This window comes from Microcebus murinus, chromosome 10, assembly GCF_040939455.1.
Source record: "Microcebus murinus isolate Inina chromosome 10, M.murinus_Inina_mat1.0, whole genome shotgun sequence".
NCBI classification, from domain to species: domain Eukaryota; kingdom Metazoa; phylum Chordata; class Mammalia; order Primates; family Cheirogaleidae; genus Microcebus; species Microcebus murinus.
The window spans coordinates 51,738,416-51,758,737 of NC_134113.1; the positions used below are offsets into that span (position 1 = coordinate 51,738,416).

At 39.4% G+C, this 20,322-nt stretch overlaps 1 protein-coding gene across 2 annotated transcripts in view; it reads right to left on the reverse strand.

Annotated features, from left to right (window-relative positions):
• Positions 1-9,667: 9,667 nt before the first annotated feature.
• The window catches only part of SLC38A1 (solute carrier family 38 member 1), a 59,875-nt gene continuing 49,220 nt past the window's right edge, over positions 9,668-20,322 (reverse strand). For both annotated transcript variants that reach the window (XM_076007202.1, XM_012749619.3), the window contains 9 exons: positions 19,517-19,599; positions 17,973-18,031; positions 17,741-17,854; positions 16,419-16,498; positions 14,703-14,803; positions 12,652-12,770; positions 11,943-12,084; positions 11,743-11,840; positions 9,668-9,884 (listed from right to left, as the gene is read on the reverse strand). In XM_076007202.1, the coding sequence (XP_075863317.1) occupies positions 9,786-9,884; positions 11,743-11,840; positions 11,943-12,084; positions 12,652-12,770; positions 14,703-14,803; positions 16,419-16,498; positions 17,741-17,854; positions 17,973-18,031; positions 19,517-19,599 (895 nt within the window). In that variant the 3' untranslated portion in view covers positions 9,668-9,785. The remainder of the gene's footprint in view (positions 9,885-11,742; positions 11,841-11,942; positions 12,085-12,651; positions 12,771-14,702; positions 14,804-16,418; positions 16,499-17,740; positions 17,855-17,972; positions 18,032-19,516; positions 19,600-20,322) is intronic.

Consider the following 20,322-nt stretch of genomic DNA (forward strand, 5'->3'; position numbering starts at 1 on the left):
GGAGGGGAAACTGAGTGGGACCAATAACAGGTTTCAAAGCCCATGGGCATGGGGTAAAGGGAGAGGGCGCAGCTATAAATGGAACCCTTCCCGCACCGGACAGCCTGGAGGGCAAGGATTGGGAGCCAGCTGGTGGCAAACTGGGGAGCTATTCCTTGCTTGGGCTCTGAAAGTGACAGCCAGCATAGTGCCTCGTGGATTGGATGCGTCCTTCCTTGGTCGCTTTGGCCCTGCTAGATTCGTGGACCTGTGAGGGCACGAGTGCAGCAGTAGACACAGGTGTCTTGCCAGCGTTCAACAGAGACACCGAGTGGCATGGACAGAAGCAGCTAAGGTGGGAAAGAAGCCTGCTGGGAACTGATTCAACTCACCAGTTCTCTCTTTGCCTGAAGTTTAGAAGCGGATGCCTCTGGAGTCAAAAGTCTCTAGGTTCTTGGACAATTTGGAGGTGGGAAAGAAAGAGATGTTGGGCATCCTGGTGATTTGGCCAGGAGGATAGTTTGAATAATTTGAACCTCAAACTTGAGAGGCAATTCTGTCAGCTGCAATGTGTGCTTGAAAAATGTAAGTTTTGTCTACTATTTGGATTTTGAAACTTTTTTTGAACTTTAACATTTTTGTATGTCACATACAGTTTTTAAAATATTTATTGATCAATTATTTTCTTTGTGGCTCCTATGTTTTGTACCAAGAAATGCCTTCCCCACTGCAAGATATTTTATATATCTCTCTCTATATAGAGAGATATAGATATCTATATAGATATCTATATATATATATAGATATATATGTATGATGTAGAGATACATATTTTGACAGAAAAATTGTGAAGGACTTTGAAATGAGCAAAAAAGATTGCCAGGGGACCTTTCAATGTAATACTACACAGCCCTGCAAGGTTATCTGGAAGGATACCTAATATAATGGATAATCGTTAGTTATTGTAGTAAATTAACTACAGCCTTCCAGTGTTATCAAATAAGTTTCTGTTTCCTGAAAATTGCCCAAGGCTCTGCTATTATCTATAAACTGGCCTGAGGCCAAAATCTGGTTCTTTAGCAAACAAAGGTAGTCCCAGAGTCTGGGGAGGGGGAAAAGGACTGTGCCAAGTACATTAAATTATCGGTGACTCAAAGACTAGACTCCCGGGTACAAACTTCTGAGCTTACGTTACTTAGACAACTTTCGGTCTGTACCTATGGAGTAAGTGAGGGTTTACGGGACTCTTTTTAATCCAGAAGCAGACAACTTTGTGAAAGCAGAATGGTGATCCAAGACTCAGCAGAGCAAAATCACGAAGAGCAGAATGAGCTGACGAGGGAAATGTGTACTGTGGTTGTGGCTGATGCTATTTTAATGCTCTATTTTCTGGATGTATGAAGAAGCTGTTTTTCTTTCTTAAGTATCGTTAGTCTACAACAATTCAGTAGACTCTGCCTTTTTAAATGGAAACTAAACACATTTTTTTCTGCTTCTCATGGAACTCTCTCCCACCCCTGAATTTAAAGCCAGTGACTTGAGTCCCCTGGCTTTTTCATGGCAATGTAGTTATTTGCATAGGTTCAACATGAGTCTCTTCTGTCCCAGTATATAATGACAAAATTGGTTGTGTGGCCATGGCCTTACTTGGGATGTCCCATTTGAGAATGATGGTCATTTAACAGGTATGTCAAACAATTCTAACGAACAAAGGTTGATTTTATTTATGAAGCCAAGGCCTACAACACCCTCCCAGAAAACCTGGCCTACTACCAACCTTCAAAGGTTGTAAACTATAGTCTAGTACCAAAATCGGTTTATAGGGTCCCCCATCAGTTGGGTGGTAAGAAAGGATGCTTGTGGCAGGCCAGGAACCTTAGCAAATTTGGGGCAACTCATGTAGAGAGGAATTCACCTGAGTTTATAGATAGTACAGGTGAAACGTGATAGAGTTTCTTGGGCTTGCTTTCCAAGCCTTGAGCAAATGATGGAGACTTTTAAAAGTGGCTTCGGTAGCTGTTCATTACTGCACAGCTCTAGATTTGCAAAGCAAATTCAAGGAAGCCTGTATGGTTAATTAACATTCTTGCTGCACCTATGCAAATAAGCAGGCCAAACCTGACTAGGCCATCCTTTTTATGAGGGGAAGTTGTTAGGAAAATTGGAAAGACTTTAAAAGGGGTAAAAAAGATTACTGGGTGTAATTTCAATAGACTATTAGGTGTTCCTTCCGGGTTATCTGATTCTGTACACATTTTGTCTTTTTGGTCTTTGAGCTACTTTGTAACTCTATAAATTATAGAAAACTGATAAAGATGGAAATGATTTTTGTCCAGAGATATAAATGAATTCTGTCTGGTTGAGATGTAATTGATTCCCCCTGTTGGCAAGGCCAGTTTTGCAGCTATTTGCAAATTCACTTCAACATTTCTGATTGCTGATATATGTATCTGTTCTTTTAATTCTCTTTTGAACCATATTTAAAAAAAACATTTTACTTATTCCTTCATTCATAATGAGCTAAATAAAATTTTTGACATGCTTACTTTATAAGAGAGTCATGGTTTTACATATGTAAAAGATATATTAACCCATGCATTATTTAAAGTCTTAAATATATTTGAGTTCTATTTAGATATAAGGGGTAATATAAAGATCCAGCTTTATTTTCTTCAAAAACTAGCCATTTTTTCATCATTTATGGAGTAACCTTCATTTTCCCCATTGATTTGCAAGGCCATCTTTCTGGTATAATTTGGGCCATTTATGTGTTCTCTATTATGATCTATTTGTTTACTTCCATACCAGTACAAATCTGTTTTAGGCATTATAGCTTTATAATACATTTTGATAATTTGGCAGGTTACTTTGATGTTGTACTGACCGTACATAAGAACAGAATGTTCTACCAATTTGAATTAGTCTGAAATTTAAACTAATAAAAGTCTAAAGAATTGTATACAAAAACTGGCCTAGTTATTTGGGCCTAATCCATTCCTTTCAGACTATGCTACCCAGGCAGAACACAATTATGAATGTAGACAGTAAGTAAACAGGACCTCTGAGTTGCAAAGTTATCATTAAGCCCATAGCTTATTCCATAGGAAAAAGGCAGAATAACCGTACCTTGACAATTATGTGTAACATAGGGCAGAAGAGAACAGTATTGGCACACACAGAGCAATCGTGGAAGGAAGAAGTCAGAACTATCAAAGACACTGCAGGACTGGTCCTTTTGATTTAGAACAAAATCTGCTCATAGTCTCAAAGCCTTTCGATTATCCGAACTTTTACCACCACTTGGGTTTGAAAGTGATAATTACTCCCTCACACCCTTGGCCCTTGGGATTTTGATCAATTAGGAAGTAGACACAGGAGGCATGTAAAGATAAAAATACCAGCTTTATTCCTAATGAAGCTAGACTGGAGCACACGACTTAGACTCCTGTACCCCAAGTTTCTACCTTGAGTTCCACATGTGTTCTAATGTGGCCCACAGAACAGGCCATCACCTGGGCAACCCAGGGAGAATCAAGGTGGGCCTCACACCCGTGCAAAGCCTAGGCTATTTCTGTGCCTGTTCACAAGAACTTGGGTATCAGACTCTGGCTATCTTGTTCATCTCATAAAACTTTTCTAAGAGGAAGACTAGATTCCCTCCTATAACATAGGACAGAAATTAATACTTACAAAGATGAACTTGAGTTAAAAAAGAAAACATTATGTTCAACCTACTCTGATTATGAAGAATGGAGGAATATAGAATATATTTCAGACCAGATAGATTTCTAGCAAAAGTATTTTTTTATATTTAAGTTTGGGCACAAAAATATAAGCTTTCATGATGTAGAACACTGACAAATAGGTACAAACCTTTTTCTAGCAATACTGAATATAGTGTATATATTACTCAAGTGTCCCGTTTTAGCATTGCATCCCCCCAAAATAAACACAAAATTCATAAATACTTTCAGTTCACATTTTTAATGTTTAAAAACTATGTTAACAGAGCAGTTATAGAACAGAACTTCTTACATTTCTTTATTTACACCACACCCTGAAAAAACCCCAACTCTATTTGATTAACTATGAATAGCAAAGTTTTGTGACTTATGACTCACTTAAATCACCCATCTGAAATTCATTTACAAGGTTTTTACATTAATAAAACAGTGGTGTGCTACATGTACTGAACTCAGATGAAGTCTAAAGTACACTGGACTCTAGAGAATGAATTATGTACCAAAGATTAAGATTCAAGTGTTTGGGGAAAAAATTATGTAAGACAGTCTATGTTGGCGTCAACACTAAAATAAAGGCAAACATGCAAGACTTTCAAAGCTTGATAAAATAATGGTTCTTTGTTTTCTTTCCTTCAAATTTGTGCTCATAGTTAATATTCAGGTTTTTCCTCCCTTCTCAAAAATCCCAAAGTTTGGGAAATGCAGCAATTCCATTTTGGAAAAAAAAAAACAACAAAACAGTCTTCTCCCCAACTTCTGTTTTCATAAATACTGTGTAGTGGTATCAATGTCAACAGTGAAAGAACATTATGAAGAAACGATTTGTCCTTTGGGGTATATCTGTTTCTATATGACAATGATTTGGGTCTACATACAAATAATTGTGCCTTTTAAATAATTGATCTTAATACCAGCATAAGAAATCAATGCAACTATTTCTCAAACATTTCTTTTTCTAAACAATTAAGTAATATTTTAAGGTTCCAAGTTTATATTGAGAGAACTATGTTACCTGGGAGAGAATGAAAATTTTTCTAATTCCCAAACAAAACCACTAACATGAAACATTTATTCTTTATATGTGGATACTAGAGACTTCTATTTCAGTGTGGATCAACAACTGCAAAAATATACAGCCTCCTATTTATGTACAATATATTTACATACAAATGAAGCATTTCCTACAATAAGCCTCAGCTGCATAGATTCTTCCTTTAAAAACATAAATTTGAACTTGTATACAGATGGGCCCAGTTTCATAGCCCTTCCTCAGCAAAAACCCTGAAGAAGGAGATGCCTGTGCCTTGTGAATTTTACGTTTTCCGAGAACTTTGTCTTTCAGATTTAGTGATATTTTTCAGTTGTTAGCCACCCCACCCCCAATTTGTACCCCAAAGCCTCATATTGTTATAAATAATTCACCATATTTTACAGGAAGTATATTCTGATGCTAAAGAATTCTCAGATCTGCCTTCCCTAAGGAAAATCATTAGTATTGCTAAATGATATAGTCTGTATCTTCTTCATTTTGAAAGTGGCTAGACACTTACTGTGAACTTGAATAGGGGAATTCTTTTCTTAAAGATTATACCCTTACTAAGCCTCAAGCCATTAAAATCGATAAACGGAGGGAGACTAATAGGTTTTGCTCTAAGGCATAATATCAAGTATGCAATCCCATCTCTACCTCCCACTCCAACTCAATGTAAATGTGCCCATCCAACATTGTGCCCCCAGAAACGGAACTGAGCTCTTCATTCTTTTCAGAGCAGTTTGTTGCTCCTTAAAAGCAGTGCAGACTTTTCAGCAGAGAATTCACTTTAAAAAAAAGAGGACGGGATTATTGCCACACGAGGACCACAGACACTCTGGAGAACTCACTCCTGCCAGGAATTCAGTGTTTCCTCTAAGGTTGCATTTACAGAGGGGCATTTTCTTTTAATTTCCCTCAACAACAAAAAGAAGCCTCGCTTTCATTTCTTTGCACCTTTAAAAAATATAACGTTATTGTGCCTCGGCCCAAAGGAACACGCGAGTGTGGGCAGCCTTCGTTTTCGACTGTGCGCTGCACCAGCATGGCCCTCGGGTGGGGGGCAGCCAGGTGGCCCCACCAGAGCCCCCCATTTTCTGCCGCGGCACAGACCTTGGCTGCTGAGGCCCTTTCCTTCCCTCCCTAAGTCCTGGTTCCCATTGCTTGCCTCACGAGCCCCAGGAACCATCTTCTGAGGTAGGACTAACGGGGAGAAAAGGGGGAGACCACTGGCTTGCAGTGGTGCCCAAACTTGCCGTGCGTCAGGATCACTGGGCGGTCTCGTTGAAACACAGACTGCTGGGCCTCGCCCTGACAGCTGACTTCACTGCGTCTGGCATTGGGGCTGGGAATCTGCTTTCTAACAAGCTCCCAGATGCTGCTGCTCTGGGGACCACACTGTGAGAACCACCGGCATAGAGGCTCCAGAAAGAAGTCAGTCCTGGGGTCTGAGGTGCCCTCGGAAACACTGAGGATTCTCGCCACAGTCCTGGGTCCACCCCAAGGACACCAGCATCACCCATCTGTGCCCTTTGCTCAGTAGGGTCTGTGAATGTGAAAAAGGAAAGCCGGTAGAGACCTTTTTTGCTGCCCATCTGATTACTGGGCAGTTAGACTGTGGTTACTAGCACTAAAACCATTAAAAGTGCTGTGTGCTGGCCTTGACTGGCATCTGGGAGAAGCTATGCAGCACCGTTCTTTTCTGTTGTGGGCAGGGAAGGAGAAGAGCTATAGGAACAAAGGTCATACAAATAGAAGCAGGTAGGCCAAGCCTGAGACCTCCAGAGAAAAGAAAAGGTACCAGCTGAAGAATGTCCCTGGTAGACAGCCCACACGAGGCCTCCTCCCTTTTCCCACCACCAGGCTCTCTGGTGGCCCTAGACTTATTCCTCCCCACCTTTGCTGGAGACCCTGCTTCAGGCTACTCTGGTCACCTCTAATCTGGTGGCAACTCTGCTACCCCCACCATCCAGCAGGCAGTAAGTGGCTAGCATGGAGGTGGACAGTCCAGATTCTAACAGGCAATGTTAACTGGCAACGCTGAACAAATAACCCCTAGAAACCATATTCGGTGGTTAGGTTCTTTAGCAAGCCCACTACATTATTCTATTTCAGCCAAACTATGGTTTTATAATCTTTTCTAACTGGTCTGGGGGCCCTAACCACCATGAATCACCTGGTCTCTAAAGGAAAGTACAATCTAGGTTGCAAATAACCAACTTTTAACATTTTAGAATATGACCTTATAAACTGGGGACTGCTGGTGCCTAAAAAGAGTAGATTTCCTTCCTGTGCATTTTTCACTACCCCTCACTTTCAATAAGTAATAGTCAGTAAAATAGGGATTGACAGTATTCTGTGTTACAATAACTAGAGAACAGTTCTAAATCCAAAGTCTGAAACTGGCACTGCTCACTAGTGTAGAGATCCTATCTACCAAAGGAAAATGTGCTACCCCCCATGGCTAAGGTATAGTATCCTTTAGTCTACTAATTTAGCAGAAAAATGTCTATAGCACTTGACTGTGCTGTTTAAATTCTACCTAACATCTGTAATACACGTATTTTTGGCTACCAGTTCACTATTCTGAACAAGAATAAGAGCAGTACACTTTACAACTAATCCCACACGGATGATGTAATCAGCAATATTTGACAAATTACAGTAGGGTCTATTATATTCAGTCAACAACAAACTTAGATAAACATACAAAGAAGGTTTTAAAAATATGTGGTCTTACAGACATCAACAACAATGTGCCTCCTCTAAATAAATATATTTTAAATAATAAAAAATTCCTTGTACTGACACATATAACTCAGAGATCCAAAAATATCACTACACATCCCAGAGTTGATGAAAAAATTTTAAGTTGACTTTGTGAGTGTAAAATGATTTGTTACAAAGTAATCAGGAAAATAGAAAGTAGCATGATATAGTTGACAACTAAATTATGTATTTTTACATGTCGGGTCAGCCCACAACTAAAGGCTGACTGAATCTCATTTTGCTCGGTTTCTACCATTGCCCATATACTATGGAAAACATTTCTGAAAAGGACAGAGATGGCTGTGGAATTTACGAGGTTAGGTATTCACATCTAAATACCTAAACTCAGACCTAATGTGGATGTAATTCTGTAGCATTGTATTAAAAGCTCTATGACGATGCAATGCAGGAAATAACCTTTCTTTCTCCCCTAAGAGGATCACGACAGGTGCTTCCATTCCTGCCTCATCTATAGGACATCAGTCTGTAAAGGGAGGGGACAGTTCCGTGTTATTCTTGGTGAGAATCAAGTCCCTTTGGGATTTGGGTTGGGAAGGAACAGAGCTAAGTGCCTGGAAGCTCTGCCAACATCTGCGGTTAGATTCTACCTATCACCAGATAAGAAATCTGTGCTCGGTGAACTTCCGCACTTGGAAAATTCAACCAGAATGTAGATAAAACACAAGTCCTGCTTTAAGAGGCCAGCTCACGGAACATGCACAGTTCTTGCCCTATGCAAGCTACGGACAATCCAATGGCAGGTGATGGCTCAGCTTAGGCGAATGCAGCTTTGGGTGCTGTCCCTCATTCCTTTCCCAGCTACCTTGTCCCAGACTCTCTTCTCTTTCCGTCTCTTTGTAGTTTCCTTCTGCTCCCTTTAGGAGAGATGAGAGTACAGGCAACTCTGTCCTTCTGCATGGGTCAGCTGGGGCAGGCAGTTATGGCCCACCCCTTGGTTGGGGACGAGAAGAAGTGACAGTACAGACACTAAGGCCCTCTTGTCTTCCCCATCTAGGGGAAGGAAGGTACACACTGATTTTGTCAGAGGCTCTTCACAAAGACTATGTCTGAGGGTTTTTTCCCAAGACTCTGGAGAGTTAATGGAGAAGAAATAGAAATGAGGCTTATTTAAGGTACAAAAATCTTATATTCATAATAACCTAGATTTATAGATATAAAACAAGTCTTTTAAAGACTTCCCTAAAGTACCCAATATAAAACAGGAATTACTTATCTTAGATCATCCTCAGGTACACATTATTCTCTGTGCAAACAGCTGGTGGACATGACTAAAAGCTGCTGGGCTTATAATTTACTAAAACATTTTTTTTCTCCCTTCAGCAATACAGGTGGAGGGTTGAAGCCTATCTGCATCAGAGGAATATTTTCTTAGGCATTTTGGACAACCTTTTCAAGCAGGTACCATGGGTCTTCCCCTGCAAAAGTCAACTCAGACTAGAGTAACTTTGACACAAGTTGCCAAGAGGGAAACAAAACGTCAATTGCTAGATTACTCAAATGTGTGGCTTAATTTAACTACCAAGGTAAGAATCATTCCCACCCCCTTCCCAGCTGAGAACACTGGCTAGAGAACGTCTCTGCGTGGAGTGGGATGTAGTACCAGCAAGGCCACTGGCCTGCCCACGCTCAGCCGCCAGGCGATCAGAGCCACCTCAAATATTGGGCATGCTCTGATCCTGCAGTGGCACGTGCCCTATGACCCTCAGATGATTATCCCTGTGTGCTATGTTAACCAAAATAGGCAAATTATTTACGAAACCATTTTTTTTTCTGTAAAGCAAAATAAATATATACAATTCAAGATTCTTTTCTCTTCTAAAAAGGTACAGATAGTGTGAGTCTGAACATCAGTAGGAAAATTATTTCAGAATCTGGATGTATAATAAACAAACATGATTGATGATCATGTTTTCAAAGTTCTAAGAGTGTGAAGCCACAAAACATAGAGTTAGGAGAGTGAAAAATAATTGATTGTGAAAAGTACTGGGAAATACGATTGCATGAAATTTGAAAAAAAAAAAAAAACAATATCCCACAATCCCTAAATTGATCCCAAATCTTGGAGGGACTTGACCCATTATCAAAACAGGTCTCTATTTGGTGACCCAAGTGTTATTCCATTTTAAACATCCTGTAAATTTCTGTTTGCTTCTGAAAACTTGCAAAAGAAGTAATGAGACGTTGCTGATGTATGGGGACTTGAGTGAGCAGATGACAGGAATGTTTTCTTTCCTTGGCTGGTCTCAGTGGCCTTCGTCACCACTCGAGCAGGCCCAGTCGTAGATGACCAAGGGAATGCTGACCAAGGAGAACAACACCCCCAGACCCAAGAAAAGGGCAGCCTGGAACGACAGAAAGGGTTATTTTCAGCGCAGCAAATATTTCCCACCTGCACCTGGAAAAAGAATAGAAATGTTTTCCCTCTTCCTTTGCGTCCCCTTGTGTGTGGAGTTTGAACTATGAGAATCTTTCTAAAATTGTGCGAATCTGATCCTGCATAGATGAGAAAAGAACAAAAACAAGCTAAGTACATCATCCTCTACATTTTGTTCTTTGACTTCATGGTCACCACTAGTGTATCCATTCCACAAATGATGAGGTGTCTTTACAGCTTCTTTCAAACTAAGATTACAAAAAAAAAAAAAAACAAAACAAAAAAAACCCAGGCCTTGGAAAATATCCAGGTCATTTTGTTATCTCACTACCCACCAACTTGGCTTATCGTGGGCAGGCAAATGTTTCTGTTTGAAAAAGTGGAAAAAAGACTTGCAAAGCAAAATAGATTTGGGCAAGTGAAATAGGAAATAGCTGTCAAAAACTAAGGCACTTGAAGGGCTGGTAAAGGCCACAGGGGATGACGGATTACTACATCCGAAACCTGGAGAACATGAGATGATAAATTGCTTGGCTTTGGGGGGAGGGGGTAGATATATACATACATAATGAGTGAGATGTGCACCATCTGGGGGATGGTCATGCTGGAGACTCAGACTTGTGGAGGGAGGGGGGATGGGCATTTATTGAAACCTTAAAATCTGTACCCCCATAATCCGAAATAAAATAAAATAAAAAAAAATTGCTTGGCTCTGAGCATATTCAGTGAAAGTCTGCGGGGAGAAGAATAAAGCACCCGCGTGGGTCCCGTCTAACTCCCGGTGGTCCCTATGTGACAGGCCCTTGTCTAAGGCCATTCGGTAGACCTGCTACCAGCTTTATCATGGGAGCAGGGGTGGAGAGGCCCAGAGGATTCACAGGCAACAGGCCTCCCCCATTTTCAGATTTGACTGGGATATATTTTTCTGCTGTGCTAGAGTGAACGGTCCTTCCTCTCTGTCTTCATGAGGTCCCTACAGGTAGGGCACAGAGGGGTTCTAGACTTATGGCTTCTGGGGTGACGTTCTGGGAGAACGGGATGCTCGACTGGCATTAATGCTGCTTCTCTGAAATGCACAGCATGATCCCTTCTGCCTATGGTCTCTCATCTGGATCTGTCGACTCAGAGAACAGGCTCAATTACGGTGCTTACACTAGCTGAGAGGGCAGCTGAGAAGCCTTTTCTGAGGCCGAGCAAAATGGTGCTCCACAAGGGACTCAGGTGGCAGCCACTTCACCCCTGCTTCCCTCACTGTCTCCAAGTGCACCACATTCAAGATGCCCTTAAACTTCACCAGACCTGGAAACAAGAATCCCAATATAGAAAGGTAGTTTTTGAATCCAGGTCTGTTGCTCCAAAGCATTTCTGTCAAATCACAACAAGACTCTTTAAGCTAACTCGGACATTTTCCTTAAGGCATTGTATGTTTCCTGGGGTGTTGGGAGCAGTTACACGACCAGAAATCGTACAGAAACAGTGCACTGCGTAAAATCTTGGAGTCCCTCTCCACTTCAGATCTTGCTAATGACAAGGGATCACCCTCTAGAGACACAGGAGGATGAATGCCATTCTCCTGGCTGGCCGTGCCCTAGGGCAGCACAAAAGCCGAGGCCCAGTAAGAATAAAACCAGAAGAGATATTTTGAGGGAATGGAGAAGATTTTGATGTGATATTTTTCAATCTCCTAAGTGGGAAAGCTACAGGGCTGCTGCTTCCCTACTAGGCAACTGAAAGTAGGCTTAGATGGTAGAGAGATGGACTCTTTATTTGGTAAATTTAAATGGAAAACTAATCAGAAAAGTTAGAGTGGCTGGCAAAAGACATACCCAAATTCTTTCGGTTCCTTTGTCTCCATCCTGGTTTGTGATTTTTAAATAAAGAGATGAAGGAAGAATGAAAATGAGCATATTAGCAGATGTAACTCCTGTAAGATAAAAAAAAGAGAGAAAGTTTAGAGTTATCATTGTGACACTTTAGCTTTAAACAGCTGCTGTACAATGACAAGTGTGAAGTCATAAAGCCATACCTACGACCCCAAAAATATCCTTCATGGATGGTATGAAGATCACCAACAAGTTGATAATAACCAATAGTACGAAGGTAACCACAGTATGACGACATAAATTAAACTTTGTTTTTTTAGCCAGTTCAAATAAAGATGAACGAACCTGTAGGAAAAGAAAACAGATTCTGTAAGGACCTATAGCATGCCCACCTCCACATTTCTCAGCAGAGAAATTGATTTACTAGTGCATAGGAATTTGTAAAATGTTTTGTAATGTCTATTGAATTTACAGGTAGCTTAACAGTTTTGGAAGTATGGGGGGGGGCTTGACTTAAGATGCAAAGTATTTTTATTTATGAATAGTAGGAGTTTTCTTTTGGGAGGGGTGATTTCTCTCTGTCTTTTATCTAAGAATTGAGTGTTCCCTTCTGGTCCTTCTATCTTTTCCTGTCATGAATGACTGAGATCCAAACATTCTATCTATGTTTCTCCATCAGCAAGAGGGACAAATCAATTAAAATAGAGATTCATTCAATCAGAGGCTACACTGGCTCACTGATGCCACTTGCTTTCCAAAGAGCCTGAACGCAGTCTTGGGATCCTTCCTGGATGCAGTTTCAATAACCCAGGAAAGTTAACTGGGGGAAGCTTTCCCTGCAACAGGCTCCGGAAGGCAGGAGGAAAGGCGAGACCTCGGCCTTTCTCAGACTGCAATGAGGCCTTTACTCACCGTGAAAAACAACACAGGCACCGTGAGGATCACAGCAACGATGACAGCCAGCCGCACTGTCAGGATGAGAATGTCGTCTTTATTCTGGTACTTGTGAAGGAGGTCTGACTGCACAGTTTCTGAACAAGGGGAGAGAGGGTGTTGAAAGGAGACAAAAGTACATGACTGAATGACAGTTGGGGTTTTCTGAACAATAAAGATGTGTAAACTAAAAGGCAAGGAAAGCAGTGTGTTGAAGTGCCTATTAAAACAATTAATGAGGTTGAGAATAAAAATCCCTGTGGGAGACATGCTCCATTGTACATATATAAACTTTAGCTAAAAGGAGTTTAAAGCTGCACAGAGTGGGAATGCTTAATTTATACTAAATTAAACCTAGGAGTGCAATGGTATTAAAAATGAAACATACAGTTGAAGCACACCCTGCTTAAGCTAGAGCTTCTCCCACTTGGGGCTAATCTTCAAACCACATCAAACAGTCACAGTCTTGCAGGAGGAACTGCAGGCCACAGGGGGCATCTTTCAAACTCCCTTCCTAGAATCCAACTTCTGGTGGCCCAGCAGCAGAGGTGTGAGCTGAACTTAACCACTATTAGGAAATAATTCTTCTCTTTCGTGTATGTTTTTCTTGTTAAAAAAAATTAGTTTATGTAATACTTTGAACCTTTTCTCAACTCAGAAGTGCAGAAAGTGTTATTTCAAAGAGGACCATAGCCAGAAATGGCAGTCACGGAGAGCATGAAAATGCTCACTCTTCTGACAAGAGATCACCGCCTCTCCTGTCTCTACCAAGGGTTTCTCACTGTACCAGTCTCAAGGTTCTGGGCCTGGAATCCACACGCTAATCTGTACCATAGATCTTGGTCTCAGTTTCTGAGAAAGGACCAAAAGTTATAATAAAAATCTCATTAGTTCCAATTTCCCTGATTCAAAATTCATAACCAATTAAAAATAGCTGAGCCTTTTCCTTTAACCTAAGAGGAATAAAAGTGTTTGGTATTCTATTACAGGTGAAAAGAAATGGTATTCACAAAGAAAAATCATACCTTAAACAAGATAACAGTGTGACTGTTCAACTATTAATAACGTTAAGTTCTCCCTCTCTTCTTCCCTTTACCCACCCCCAGCCCTGCAACTCTGCATGAACCCTAGAAACACCATTTTTATGCAAAAAATTAAATATGGTATTTATGAATTTATTAGACAATGTTATTCTCTATTCCTTGTGAAAATGATGATGATACTAACTGTATAATCAGAATAGCCTTTCTCTCCAAGCTGAATTAATAATCTTTAAATGTGTTTAAATTTTGAGACATTTGTGTTTATGAAAAAAATGCCCCAAAGAAATATTATTTAAGAGAGAAGATTTTGAAATATATGTTTTTAAATTAGGTTCCCAATTATAATGATAATGAAAGATCTTTTAAATAAAGCAACAGGATAATTTGAACAGGAAAGGATCAAGAAGTAGCAAAAACAGGTAAACTGTTCATACAGAGTCAGCAAAAGTTATAAATAAAGGCTTATTCTCCTCTTCAGATTTCATTTCTTTTAACTTTCTATGTCATTCCTTCAAATGTTTGCAAGGCTCCAACTGTGGTGAACAATTAGGCATTTTATTTTTAATTAACGCAGAGTGTCATGAGTGTAGCACTGTGCTCTTTCTCACTTTCCACATCTGTCTCTATCTCTCTTTTCTATTAATGGGATCTGACCCAATTTGCAGTGTCAATTAGGAAAGCTTTGTCTCATGTAGTTTTAAACTTTCCTCAGTAAAGGTGGCACACTTCTAATATGCAATTTCTTTGGAGGACACTATTAGGAGAAAAAATTACAGTATATTGTTTCAGTAATTATTCTATTTTGCAGTCTGCATAACTATGTAAAGGGACCATCCCCGTATGCTTTATGTAGAAGAAAAAACCCAGCAAAACCAACAGATAGCTTTGTTGCTTTCTTTGGCTTCCATGTTAAAAGTTATTTCGATACTGACTTCTACTAATTTATTTAAAAATACTTATGTTTATGTACCAGCAGAAACGACTTACCATAGAATGTCAAGTAGCCAAAAATGGCAGTCAAGAAGTACATAACAAACATGGCAAAAAAGGAGATATTTGAAACCATCTGCATTTTTTTCTGCGATCGGCTAAAAGCAAAGATAAAAGAATTTGAAAAGTTAAAAATCATTTTACTGAATTTAAGCACCAGTGTTAACACTGAACAATACTAACTTATCTTTCCTTTTATCAGGTTAGGGCAGATCTGACCAGCTGAAGTTTCCCCCGGCAATTATGCCAGTTTGGAACAACTTCTTGCATATCGATTGGTTATTGTGAGGGCGAGATTCATGGAACTGCACTCCCTTGAGCGTTCTTCCCCATTCTTTTGGAAGAATATCAAGTTCTCATCTGAAGGGCAGATAGTATTTTTTTTAATATTTGTGTTTGATATTATCTCCACACAGGCTGGGCATGGGAAAAAAGGCAGAAAAGATTCAAGTGCTGTTGTTCTCCGAGCCCCATTGATCAGTGGCAGAGCTGGAACTTGACCTCAGGTGTTCTGTCTCCAAAGTGGCAGTTTGGGTTCTGGTTTCCCCATCGAGTAGCCCCAGGCACACACCTGGAAGACCGTATGTCACCAGAGCAACAAGTACCCAGGAGATCATAGCTGCGATAATGGAGGGCTCTACCCCTTAGGTCAAGTTTACTCTAGGGTTGAGATGACTCTTTAAGATTCTTCAACTGCCCTGAAAAATCTACAGGACTTGTACTCAATACAGACCATAAGATAGTCCTAAGATTTTTGTGTGTCATAACATGAAACCTGGGATGTAATGGGAATATGAAAAACAATAAAAATTGGGAAGTATACACTTAAGAAGATTATAACCTAAAAACTGGACTATTAAAAGATGCCAAAGACATATTTAAATTGCCTAAATAGAGGACTATAAAGTAGAAATGATATTTATGTAGATAGATGTAGATATTACAAAATTGAGTCATGTATCAATTGAATATGAAAGAAGAAGAATCGTGAGTGAATTCAATGCTAAATGACATCAACTTTATTTTTGTCAAAATGGAAACAAATAGCTATATTGTATATCTTTTCTGAGTTTAAGGTTATGCCATGATGACTACTTTTATATAGAATAAGTCTGATAACAGTAGGTTAAAATGAGAACACATAAGGAAGTTTATAAGCAGGCTTTTAGTTTTCTCGAAAACAGCAATCAGAAATAAATCTATAGAATCATCTTAACAGTTGAAAATGAATAACGATATTCCTTTTTCTAGTTTGTGTTCTTAAGATGACTTTCTTATTGTCTGATTTATCGGCTTTTCCACCCAAACCAACAGGCAAATCAGAGACAACATCTTTAGCAGTTTACAAATAAATCTGAAGATTATCACCCACTTATAAGCATAAGTAATGGAAAGCAACACAAATATTTGAACTCTCCTAAGTAATACAGTTTTGAAAAATTAAACTAAGGATTTAATTTAAGAATTAACTAACATGGTTGGTCACTTTCTATGTTATGGCCAAAAAATACTATAGGTTTCTGATTTTTCTTGCTTTCTTATTTCTGAAAATACAGTACTTGCTCAAGAATGGCAGAATGTTGGTAAATGTGGAAGCTGGGTGGTGAATCCTCATTGGTTCATTACATCAATCTGTTTACTTTAACAGAGTACTTGCCTATTCATGAGAGGATGTGAAATGATTAAGATATAAAAAGTAAACAAATCTCTTACTCTTTAAGCTCACTGTAAATTGGCAGGACTGACGGGTGGCAGACAAAGGCAAATGCAATAGTTGGTAACGCGTACACGGTCTATTTGAAAGAAAAAAAAATAGACATTAGGAAAAGACATTTTTACCATCAAAATAATACTGCTCCAGTATTTCTGGAGCTGTCTTTTTATCTGACAGCTCTTCAGAATCCCTGGATTATTTGATTATTAGGAGGGTTTTGATCTCTAAAATAGAAGCAGCTTTTCTAAGAGAGCTCATCTAGCTCTTGCCATTAGGCACTTGTCACAGAGGGACTTTAGATCTGGCTCACCTACAGTGTATTTCATATACTGTGGGCACAGCAACAGCCCATGTTTACGTGGCACTAGCCAGTCACATGGCATTTTTCCTACATCATCTCGCTGGGTCCCGCAACGACCCTGGGCAGGAGACAGACCACTGCTCTTCTCCTGACCCGCTCCAACAGGTGAGGGGACTTGCCCAGGACGTCTGTCTCTATTTCACTGCTCTCTGCCCTGTATCAGGTGCATCAAGTCAGAGTTAAAAGATGCTCTCTGAAAAGAAAATCGGTTCCATGTTGCAACACTTTGGCTGTATCCTTAGAGTTAAAAGGCAGGGATATCTATTTAGTTTTCTTAGATAAGGCTTTTAAAACTCTCAAACTCAATCCATGCAAAAAGAAGCTGGCAGAGAAGGAAGGGAAAGTAACCTATCTTATGCCCTAACTCCGCTGAGGCACTGTACCAGGCACGATCTAACAAGACCCGGGAAGACACAGAATAGATCCCCATTTTTACACAGGGGTTGGGTGACTTGCGTGAGGATTCAAATCCAAGCGCGCCTGACTCCCTAGTCCACTGTCCTTCCCCAGTACCAACTGTATCATAATAGTACGGAAGCCTTTTAAGTGGCAGTTTGTGGTGGTATCTATATTTCAACTGTGCAAGCTGAGGAAGTCTGTGTTATTCCTTTCTGTCACCACCATAGAAGATGCAGTGGGCTAAGGATGTTATTAACTTGTTTTTAAAGCACCACCCAGCACTCTACACGGGAAGACAGGAACTCAGACAATTGTCCAGAATGGGATTCTCATAGCCCACGCTCACAGCTATCCTGCATGTGAATGGGTAAGAGGGAACATAAAATAAACCACTTGTATATTTCTCAAAGGTATCCAAATGAACTTTGGAACTGGAAACAATGGTTCCATGTGTTCTTTTAAGAATGAACACATTCAAAACTGTAATTACAGCAAGTATGAGAAATAGAATACCCTTAATAAAAATGATTGTTTTTATCTGTAAAGGATAGAGAAACTTACCTTTGAATTGAAGGTAACATATTTTGGCATACACGTCTCAGAAATTGTTGAATTAGTACTTGTTTGGTTTACTGATGAAACAATGCAGGGAATTTGAAATTTCTTATAAATAACCTAGTATTAAAAAATATAGTAGAAACAATGTAGAATTTAGTAAAGGCAGATAATTAATAACTATTACATAGCATTGTACTATGACAAAACCAAACTAACCATTTCAATCAGCACTTACCACTATTAGGAAAAAAACCATACAGCTCAGGGAAAATCCACTCGTATAGCCAAGATACCCTTTGGTGGGGGGGAAGGGGAAAGAGGAAAAAAAAAATATTATTACTTCATTCATCACCTCATTTCTTTCAATGCATTATTTCAAGCGTGGTTTGGGGCTCCAATAACATACATACATGCCGATGTGAATACAAGATGTATGACTTGACAGTGCTACTTTATTTGGCAAAAAAAACGGAGCTTTGAATAAAGACATTATATTATGTGTTTTGACTTCATTTCTCCCTGGCACACTAGAGAACGTAGATTCCCAGAATCCAGGAGAAAGAGCCTCCCAATTTTGGCCCTACACGCTGATGGAGTTCCATAGGCAAATCCATTTACTCCTGGATCCCTTTGATAGCTCTTTATTATGCACTTATTGTGAGCAAACTGAGTGCCAGTTATAACACTTCTCTCCCCAGATGAGAGAGAGCCGATAAAGTGAATTTCGAGTGATAAATTGAATATCTGGGGACCTTTACCCAGTTCTCCTTGGAATGCCTGGGAGATCTCCAACGGCCACCGTGGTCTCCAGAAAGGCAGAGTTAAGTGGTCTCTTGGGACTGCATTGTTCTCATCCCTGAGGAAGAGCCCTTCTCTACCTAACTGAAAAGATCTACCTCTCTGGGTAAAGAAGAGCCTAAACATAGACCCAGAAACCAGAAAATTAAGTGTCTTTAAAAAAAAAAATCTACATATAAACCTCGCAGAATAGCTACAGAGGTCTGATATTTTTTTATCCAAAACAAAAAACTGCAGCTCATAATTATTTTTGGAAGAACTTTAATCCAAACTTCTGCCTCAAATTAGCCCAGAATTAAAGGATCTGTATTTTAGAGGTTTTTGGCATGGATGGCAGTCTGGCCTCATTATTCAATGTATGAAATTCCCATAATATCAGGCATACTTGTCTCTAAATATAAGCATAAAAACAAAACAAATGTCAAAACCAAATGGATATGACTTGGAGATTATTCATTTTTGACTTTGACTTCTCTTTCCACCTTTCAGTGAGGCAAATCATTGAAATTGCTTAGACTCTATAAATTTAACAGTGATTCCTAATACTTTGGGGTACAAATATAAGCAACTTTCTGTCTTGATATTAGATTTGAAAGTCTCTTTGTCTAAATGACCAGAATATTTAAGACTTTATATAAGGAGAATTTCATTTTCTGGACTTTTGGACTTAGAGTAGCCTATCTCTGAAAAAAAATTTTTTAAAAAAATAAATAAAGAAAAAGAAAAGAAAATAGTTCTGTGTATTCTGGCTCAAGAACCTCTCTTCTCCCCTCCACAGCATAGGAGAAGGATTGGGGAAGTCACATACAGACCAATGCTGTTATCCCATGTTAAAGTTGGGCCTGATTAATATTTGCAATTTATCATTCACTTAATCTTTACCCTACAAGTGGAAGCAGAGGGCAAAGTTGTTCAATTTTATTCCGTTTCTGATTCCCTCTGGGCACTGTAGACTGTGATAAAAGCAAGATCTTTCCTTACCTAGGTTCTTCAAGAGACAGAGAGGGAGAATTATGCCGAAGGTAACTATCACCACCAGCACTCGGCCATCAACATACCAGGCTCTGAAAGACATTTCAGTAGTTAGGTTATATTTTTTAAGAAAGTGACTTTTTTCCTCAAATGTAAAATTTCATGATATATTTTTAATTAATTTTTTACTAGTACCAATTTTTACCATTAATTTTTTAATTAATTATTTTTAAATTTCAGTTTACCATTCATTTTAAAAATCATCATTCACGTTTTATCCAAACACGTTAACCCAACCACTACTCATTTACTACAGCCTCACTCCCATGTAACGGAAGAAGGGATATTGGTTTTTTTCCCCTCCCCCATTGGCTAAATGTGACATTCCTTTGAATTATTTACATGGTTTCAAAGCTGAATGCATACATTGCATTCTGTCGGATTACAACTTGTCCTATCAATTATTTAAAGAGAAAGTTCCTTTTTGTTTTGCTCGTCTAATGTCAGCAAGAAACAAGTCATCACAGGTAGGCATTTCTCTCTCTCTGATCCCTTGGATTTGACCTTGAATCCTGAGGATAGAACATTAGGAATTTTGGCTTCTATGATTCTCCCTTGAAAGAAAACAGAGAAACTGAGACTGACAAGAACTGTTAAACAAGAGGGAGTCACAACACAATTGCAGTGCCAAATGTAGCTGCAACATTTTCCAGGGTTAGCTACACCTTTAATGAGGTTGGCCCATGTGTACATTTTGCTCCCAAAATGCAACATAACTTCTTTAAGAAAGATACCAGTGTCTTTATTTTAGAGTC